This window comes from Trachemys scripta, chromosome 2 (assembly GCF_013100865.1).
Source record: "Trachemys scripta elegans isolate TJP31775 chromosome 2, CAS_Tse_1.0, whole genome shotgun sequence".
Lineage (NCBI taxonomy): Eukaryota > Metazoa > Chordata > Testudines > Emydidae > Trachemys > Trachemys scripta.
This window is the reverse complement of record NC_048299.1, coordinates 262701883-262711005: the sequence shown is the minus strand read 5'-3', so window position 1 is coordinate 262711005 and position 9123 is coordinate 262701883. Positions and strand designations below refer to the sequence as shown.

General features: G+C 46.1%; 1 protein-coding gene across 1 annotated transcript; it reads right to left on the bottom strand.

Annotated features, from left to right (window-relative positions):
- Nucleotides 1–307: 307 nt before the first annotated feature.
- TRIB1 (tribbles pseudokinase 1) lies at nt 308–7590 on the bottom strand. The gene is made up of 3 exons (XM_034763613.1): nt 6781–7590; nt 5003–5295; nt 308–2588 (listed from the first exon to the last, which is right to left on the bottom strand). Exons 1-3 carry the CDS (start codon nt 7114–7116, stop codon nt 2120–2122), a joined length of 1098 nt encoding a protein of 365 aa, XP_034619504.1. The 5' UTR covers nt 7117–7590; the 3' UTR covers nt 308–2119.
- Between the last annotated feature and the right edge of the window lie 1533 nt (nt 7591–9123).

Below are 9123 nucleotides of genomic sequence, written 5' to 3'. Positions count from 1 at the left end.
ACCTATTTCACAGGGCTCTTGTGAGATATACTGAATTACTGTTTCCCCAAAGGCCTTTGAAATCCTTGGAGAAAGGTGGTACGAGCCATATTCCGCAGTCCTTCCTCAGGCACAGCTTACACTAGGGAAATTTGCTTGAGTGATGACTGCTGGATTTGGCACTAAGTGGAAAGCATTATCTCCCGTGTGACCAAACAGCCACACAACTGTAGGTTAACAAAGTATCTTCAAGACCAAAATATACTTTAGATTAATATAAGTCTAAATAAGTAGATAAACTTAACCTCAAGACATATAAAACATAAAATTGAGAACAAACATTTATGAAACCAGGTTTATTAAAACTTTTCTACAAGTCAGACTTTATCATCTAGGTTTCCACATATATACATATGTACAGGTTGGACATAGTGTTTTTAGCTTTTGTGGCAGCTTTTCCACCAATATATACAGATTTACTTTTTTTAGGTTTAAACTGTATCACAGATACAAATGTCAAGCAATCATGAGAGATTTAGTGCAATAGAGTTACTTCACCCTTCTCTAATGCTCATGATTCTGTCAAGTTAGTATTGCCAACAATAATTCACATTAAACTGCTCTTCGACACCTCGGTTATTAGGACACACAAACAACAGCAACTCCCTCCCCCCTCAAAACAGTAAGATTTATGTACAAGGTACACAGTACATGAGGTATACATAGCATTCTCACAATGCATGGTGGTACTGTAGCTTGCCAGGGGTTAGTCCTTAAAATAATTGCATCATTATAGTGCCATTCTGTCAATGTACAGCATAGTCATTTACCCGTTTAACAAATTCATATTAGGAACTGTGTATATGTCATCATAGTGAACCACTTTTAATACAAGTTGATATTTCTGTACATCATCAACCAGGCACACACATGAAACAAAGCAGAAATCTTAGTCCGGACTAGGCTTTACTTATCCCTGACCCAGGAAAGTAATGATTATTTAGATGTATTCATTATCCACATACATTTGAAATATTATGAATAATCATGCAAAAAAAAAATTAAGAAAAACAAATGTAGCCAGAGGCAGATGATACACCTGAATAGTCAAGACGGATGTCTGGAGAATTTAAGTTTCAAGACCAACCAAGTTTTTGTACAGGATTTTAAACCTAAGAGACAGTGCTTTGTAGAACTGAGCCAACAGGAAAACAGAAGGGTTCACATATACTGTACAAGACCTTTCTCTCTCTTTTCCAAGACAAGGTGCTCCAACCTATGATGTTGTGTTTTGGTACACGGATATGTGCTGGCACCCTGAGCTTACAAGGGCATAGAATTATATATTCTTTGTCACAGTTAGGCTTAAATAAATTAAAAATGCATTTTATGTTCAGGGAGAAGGTATTATATGAAATCCAACTGAGAGGCCAGATATCTTCTCCTCCTTAAAGGGTTACTGGACTAATCTGCCAAAAGCAGTAGAGGAAGACAACAGTGTATATTTAATTATGGATGGATCTTTAATAGCTTCATATAATATACCTGCTAATAGCAGAATCTACCTGACAAGTGAGCAGGTTGTTGGACTTGGTGGGTCAAGACCTCCCTCCACCATTAAAGTGCACTTATCGTCAGAAAATTACTCTGTAAAACTGGCAACAAGGTGCTCCTTACTGATTCCTCTCATTAATTTCCATGTCAGATTTGGTCTTCCCCCATTTAGTATTTTCACCATCAGGGCTACACATTCCACTTAATACCTATGGGGGAAAATGGGAGGCCTAGCTTCTTTTTGTCTGTCTCTTACATCACCAATAATAAGATTCTGCAATCAAAGATCACCCGGCAGTTGGGTGGTTGATGATGATGCACGAGGCAGAATAGATTCCAGCTGGCTCTTCCACAGCTGTACTGGCCCTGCCGTGCTAATAAGCACTCGCCAGCTAAGTAAGCAGCTATGACTCTGGATCCGCTGAGTAAGTAGTTGCCTGCCTTGTTTATTTACTTGTTTTTTAAACACAGTCACTTTTCTGATTATAATGACACTTTAGAATGCTGTGCATTTATAATGTGGAAAATGAAACCCTAAAAAGATGCCATGTGTGAGAACTGTATGAGGTTTTTGGAGATTTCAGGACTAACAGAAGAAGGAACTTATATCATCACTGTCTCCATGATGCTCTGGAACAATTTGATCAGAAGTTCCTATATCCTGGTCTACATATCCAGGTTCCAAAACTGCTTCAAACCAAGGATGAAGCAAGATCTCTGGAGCAGTGAGTCTTTCTGAGGGTTCCCGTCTCAGCAGGCTACGAATGAGGCATCTGGCTTTGGGAGAGACATGATCAGGAATACAGAACTGTCCACGGCGGATTTTAGAAAACAGAGTACTAGGGTCTGAGTCATGGAAGGGATAGCGTCCTACTAGGAGGGTATACAGCATTACTCCTAAACTCCAAACGTCAGCTGATTTTCCAGAGTAGGTCCCTGTCGTGTTTAAGATCTCAGGGCTGACATATGCTGGGCAGCCATGTTTATCTGACAGAGCATCATCTTCCCCCTTGATGATGTGAGTGTCTTCTAGGCTTTCTAGTCTCAGCTGAGTCCTGAGGAAGAGAGAAACAGATGTATGGGTTACAAAACTGTTTTAATAATGAGCACAGAGATAATTTAACACACAAGGCTGTCTGCTGTTACAATCCCTACCGCAGTCCTGTGACCAAAGGGAGAAAAACTTAGCTGTGAAAATGAAGCAGAGAAACTCAGAGTGCTAGGCTAGACCTGACCCAGGTGCAAGAAAGATACAGCTAGAGTATCAATGTCATACAATACCGCATACTGTGGGGAAAATATGTTATTCATAGCCTCTCTATTGTTAAAATTCCACAGTTGAGGAATACCACTGAGTGCCATTCTACCTAGGTTGTACTGTAACTGTGCTTGGTTAATTTACTACAGTGTTATTACTATTTCCAGTTTAACCATGAGAATGCACCATACAGCAGCACGCTTTTTTAAATCTCAAAGTCCAGAACCCTTTTGCACACACAATGGTGATTAATCCTCCTGCTCATTTATATTTTTTTCCAGATGACATCACATGTCATGCTTCAATGGCCATCTCTTCTGCAGGTATAGGCTCATCCTAGTTCCTAACTGCACAGGTTAAGTAGAAAGATTTTACATTAGCTGAGCGGCCATTCCTTTGCTCTTGAATGGCTTTGTTCTGCCTTACAGTTTAATGGTGCGTAAATGCATTAACTGCAGTGTGTCCTCAATGTGACTTCCTATCGTAATGTAAAATACCCATTGGTTCTGTAAACGGAAAATATGACTCAGCCTCTGCTGTTGGCCTCCGATTGGCTGCTGTAGCACTAAAACACTGCACCTGTGCTTCTTAGACTAAGAGAGTCTCCTTACATTGCTTAACCCTCTTGTTACCAAATTTGACGCATATGACATTAGCCTGTGCAATGCTTATTTCCAAATTAGAAAGACTGTGTGCAATCTAACATTTCAGCAAGGGTTTTATCTTATCATAGGTGGGAAAAGCTGCAACAGTTTCCTTCAAGGGTGTTACTATTTTGTAGGTTAACATATATATTTCCTGCTTTAAAACAAAAGAGGCAGTGTTGGAACTGCTATCTTGCTTTGTGCATTAATAAATTAAAACTTAACAGATACTAGTCAAGTTCAAATTATTTTAAAAAGTAAATTTTCTTATGTTTTATTGGGACCTTAGTTATTACTAGTGAAAGAATTTTAAAAATGTTCTTCTCATAGTTAATGTTGTTTACTCACTGCAGTTTTCACTAGAATAAAACTAGTTCCTTTCAGTTTTGCATTGAGCCATGTGGCAATGCCAGGGCAGCAGACACTGCACAGAAATGTTTGCTTAAACATCTTTTTCCTATCTGAATAATAAAAAAAAAAAAATAGAAATAGTTCTACCAACCTATATTTTATAAATCTAGTTTTTACAAAGCCTATACTTTGGGCTAAATTTGACTAGACAGTGTCTCTTTAAGCCATACGTTCTACAACGAGCTCATTTAACATTTGGGTTCTCAACATAAGATGTAAACCTCCTTCAAGATGCAACATTATTTACCCCATTTTAAACCCTTCATTTCTTTCTTTGTGTGTGTGTGGGGGGGGGGGGGGGGAAGGGGGTTACCACATGCAAAGTACACCACATTATGTGGCACTTAGGTCTTAAAATAGGGAGCCTGTCCTCTGTAGAGAAGAGATAAAAGCTTCTACTTTCACTGTAAGTATAACTTGGAGTAGATCGACTCCAACTATACTAACAAGAGTGACAGAAATGCGATTTTACAGATCCCTTCTGCAAAAGAAATTGAAAACTGAGGCCCTTATCCTGCTATGAGATCTGTGCTGGTAGATCCTTGCTCTGATTTCAGTGGGGCTTTGTAAAGGAACAAGAGTCCATCTGCAAAGATCCAATTACAGTACTGCAGCCTAGATTTTTTATACCTTTGTTTTTAAGTCAAAGTTGTTTTCCCTTTGTTTTATAATGCCCCAGCCTCGTTTCATTTACTGTCTGTGCCTTTTTCTCATTTCACTTTGAATCTGATGTTCAAATGCAATTTATTTTGACATCTGGAGCTAATAAGTTCTCAAATCATTATCTGTTTGTACACCAAACAGTTTAATCTGAGCAGCTGCTGAATCAGACAGGAACCTATGCGAGGTAAGTTGTACACAGTCAAACTCGAAGGAAAAATAAATATTTACAAATCAGAGTCATGACATGTTAGGCGTGCACATGCACCCCCCGCCCTTCCCCGCACACCAAGTGGTGCACAGGACAATTTGCAGAGGACAGCTGGTTTAGAACCCTATTTCACTTCTCTACAGTGTTTTCCCCCCAAAGAAGCTGCCTTTCCTCTAGTCCGCTCAGAAGGTTTTGCAGAACTTTGATTCACTTGGATAGAGTTCTCCTCTAGAAGCTATTCCTCCCCGCCACCTCCACAAAGGCCACTCAGTGAGCATTGCTTACCTTTCTTCAGTAGAAAAGACAAATTTCCTGAGCTTGAGGTCACCCAGCACAATGGCCGATTGGTGGCAGTGAGCTACAGCTGAGACGATCTGCTTGAACAGCTTGGCAGCCTCCTCTTCTCGCAGCCTTTTACAGCTCCTCACATAGGAGTGCATGTCCCCAAAGTCCTTCTCAAGGAAGACATAGGCCTTGGTGTCCCCCAGAATCACTTCCACTACCCCAGTGATATTTTTATGAGATGGCAGCTGAACATAAAGTCGAATTTTGTCCTGGTAGTGTTTGAGAGGGAACACCTGTAAAGACGAAATTTAAAAAAAGGATCTCCATTACCAGGAGTGCTAAAGCTGGTCTACCATACAACAAATTTCCATGGACAATGCTGAGACAACTTGATGGGAGCCAGCCCTCAATATCAACTATGTTAAAAGCCGCTACTGAGATACCTTCCAAAAATATTCAGATATTGTTAATCTGAAGGAGAAGAAAACTTTAAGAACAACTGATGTTTTTGCCTTTCAGTTACTCTGAGGTTTCACACAAGGGAGATCATGGTTACACTGTAAAGTCCTAGTATGCAAACTGCAATAGGCTAAAGGATTAAACCCACGGATGTTTAATTCAGGGAATGGCAGGCAGGCAGATGTTTTGTAAGGATCTGACAGTGTTCTCTTGATGATGTGCTAAGCTTGTTTAAAAGTTACTCACATCCTAGGCCTGACTGGAATCAGTGATACACATGGAATGTCATCATTTCTATTCATTTGATATCTCCATGGAGAAACTTGGATACACAACTTACAATTCCCACTCCTCTTCCTTTGTTACCCAATATTACAGTCATTAAAACCTCCCCCCTTGTCCCAAAGATGCCTTTAGGCCCATCTGCCAAGGAAGGATTAGAAAACGCTCCTGATCATCATTCGAGCCAGGCAGCAGGTGGCAGCAGTAAACTCAAGAGTCAGCAACTAGCCCATTCAGAAATAGGTCCAAGAGAACAGACAAGCATAGTGTGTTCTTTAAAAGCCCTGCTGACCTCTCATGGAAAACTCTGCAAGCAGGGTTAGTCAGGAACAATTCTGCTGTGTGTCATTGTCAGGGGACAGAGGGAGGGAGCAGTGCTGATGGGGCTCCATTTGGCCCTCTCTTTTAATCTACAGCATTTGCCTGGAAGACTGTTTGTTTCGCCTGAATCTGTGTCTGCTTCTGATCTTTTTATTTCTCACCTTACAAGCCACAGTCCTCTCCACATCTCCTAACTATAGCGACAGTTCCTGTAACCCAATGAGATCTGAGTGGGGAGCCCGATATCGCCTAAGTGCGGATCTAGGCAGTGTAGGCAGCTCCACTTAAGAGAGCAGATCGAACTTTTCTCATCGGCGAAGCCCGGCTCGAAACTCACCAGAACTCCACCCTGCACCCCAGCCTGGCACCGCTTTTCCAGACCTAAGCGCTCGGCTGGGCCAGTCCCTGGCTGCCACCGCCTCCCCATCCCACCGGGCTGCCCATCCCCGAGCTCCGCGGCTGGCACAGATCAAGGGGAGGGCGGTGGCGGCAGAACACTGTGTATAGTGGGGGCGCTGAGAGCCACTGAACCAAACTGCAAACCCTGTATCTGATACAACCCCCTTCAAGCAGCACCCCCGCACCCCGAGCTCCAGCACCTATGGGGGAGCCCAAAGCCTGCAGTGTCCGGGCTGGGCGAGGGAACAGTAGCTGGTCTCCAAACCCCCTTCCCCAGCAGGCGGAGCCCCCCGGGGCAGCGGGCGCCTGGCGCTTACCTTGCAGCGCAGCTCCTGGCCCGTGTGGATGTTGAGCGCCCGGGACACATGCTCCCTGTCGGCCAGGGGCAGCAGCAGGTAGCCGGCAATGAGGCTGGGGCTCTGGGCGCTGCCCGGCGTGGGGCCGCTGCCCGGCGAGGCGGGGGCGCACGGCGAGCCCGGCGCGCTGAGACAGTCCTGGGGGCTGCTGGGGCACTCGGAGAGCCGGGGGCACTTGGCCGCTGGGGCGTCCTCGCTGGAGCCGTCCTGCAGCAGCAGCCGCTTGGAGGGGGCGCTCCGGCATCGGGCGGCCGGCAGCAGGAGTCCCGGGCTGCGGGGCTGCGTCTTGCGGCTCATGGAGACGGAGAGGCGGGGGGCGCTCCCAGCCGGGCGGGCAGAGGGCGGCGGCACACGGCGGAGAGCGGCCAGGCGAGCGGCTTCCCAGCGGGCTGTCCCCGGCCTGGGGCGCGCCCCGGGCACATATAAGGTAGGGGGGCTCCCGCGGCAGGTCCCCGCGGCAGGCGGCGGGAGCTGCTGCAGCGAAGGGCTCCGCGGCGCGTCCCCCAGAGTCGAGCGGGGCAGAGCTGCGGGCAGGTCGGCGCCTCTCGCCTCCGGCTCGGCGAGTGTGTGCAGCGAGCGCAGCGCAGCGCAGCCAGCCCGGGCTGTGCCCTCCCGGCGTGACTCACCCCGCACACTCACGCGCAGGTTATCTGTCAACAGGGCAGGGTTGTGCAACGGCGAGGATGGCACATCCCCCCCCCCTCCCTTCGCCCGGTCTCCCCCCGCGCCTGCCTCCAGCACCCAGCGCGCCGCGCAGCAGCGGCAGCCTGGAGCTTTTTCCACAGCCGCTGCCAAAGGCCGGAGTTGGAGATCTTATAAGTTCCCTTGACGCAAGGGGAAGTGGGCAGGGGCCAGAGGAGCGAGGCCCGCTCTCATTGGTGCTCCCACCTCATTCAGAACACAAGGGATGACTGGGGAAGACTGGGATGGGCCAAAGCGGCTCTCGTGTATCACACAGCGTGCATGCAACGGGGGGTGCAGCTCTGGTGTGTCAAACTCCAGCAATGTAGGCGCGGGGGGGCGGGGAGGTGTGCTTACAGCTCTGTGTCACCCTCCAGCAGTGCATGCAGTCGGGGGTGGGGGTGGTGTGTGCAGCGATGTGTTACCTTCCAGCAGTGCATGCAGTGTGTGTGCAGGGATGCATGCAGCTCTGTGGTGTCCCACTCCAGCAGTGAATGCAATTCCTTGTCAGACCCCAGCAGTGCATGCAGCTGGGCATTGCGAGAGGCTCTGAGCTGTCACACTCCAGTACTGCATATAATTGTGTGTCCAAGCCCCCCACCTATCTGAGAGCGTTTCAAACATTAATGGATTTATCTTCACAAAACTCCGGTGAGGCAGGACAATGTTATTAATCCCGTTTTAATGGGGTATGTACCGAGAGGTCAAGTGACTTGCCCAAACACAAGCAGAAAGGCTGTAGGCAAGGGAACTGTGAACTGAATCCAGATCTCCTAAATCATTGGACACTGCCCTTAGCATAAGACCATCCACACCTTGGAATCACCCCTTGCATGACACCTTCCCTGCACAAACTAACGTTGCATGTGTAAAGCCCCAGCACTGCACACAGCTGCATTGCACAGGATTCTGCTGTGTTACCTAGCAACGGTGTATGCAATGCAGCTTTGCATGCAGTTCAGATATAATCTAGCAGTAAGGCATGTAGTTGGACATGGCTTTCTTGTCACATTCCTACAATGCGGGCAGCTAGGCACTTAAAGTGGTGGCGATATCTATGGCAATGCATTAAATAGGGATTACAGTATTGTTTTCTCACATCACTGTGGCATTCCGTGCAGCAGATACTTTTCATGCCAAAGTTCAGAATGCAGCAACAAGTCGATTAGAGAACTTTTGATACAAACTGAGACCTGATCTTCCATTTTTTAAAGGTTCAATTTTTACATACAAAAATTGTGCCCACACAATGAATGTGTAAGCGCAAGTCTAAATACTTGTACCCCATACTACCTGATTATGAGTCCAAGTCTGGTAGTTAGTGGCACCCATAGCTAGATATGGAGGCAAAACTGGATCATGTGTTAAAAAGTTGCATGGAGACCACTCTTTTTGAAAACGTGTCCCTAAAAGTGGCATTAACATTTTTTTCTACCAGCAGTTTATGCAGCTGGGAAACTTCCAGAAATTTCAAAGGCTTATGCAGTGGCCATCAATCATCATTTTGTTCTTACATATCCAAACTTCAGCAGACATGCAACTCACTTGGCTGGTAGTGCTGGACTTGGTGGACTAGAACTGAGACCTTGCTGTTACTCAGTCCTTGGCCACTTGCTACTGGGA

What these genes read in the sequence shown, in the direction of transcription:
- TRIB1 (XM_034763613.1), bottom strand. Translation starts at nt 7,116, where the DNA reads ATGAGCCGCAAGACGCAGCCCCGCAGCCCGGGACTCCTGCTGCCGGCC. An exon ending in GCCAGGAGCTGCGCTGCAAG is followed by an intron (nt 5,296 to 6,780) that starts GTAAGCGCCAGG and finishes TCGTCTTTACAG; the next exon opens with GTGTTCCCTCTCAAACACTA. An exon ending in GTCTTTTCTACTGAAGAAAG is followed by an intron (nt 2,589 to 5,002) that starts GTAAGCAATGCT and finishes TCTCTTCCTCAG; the next exon opens with GACTCAGCTGAGACTAGAAA.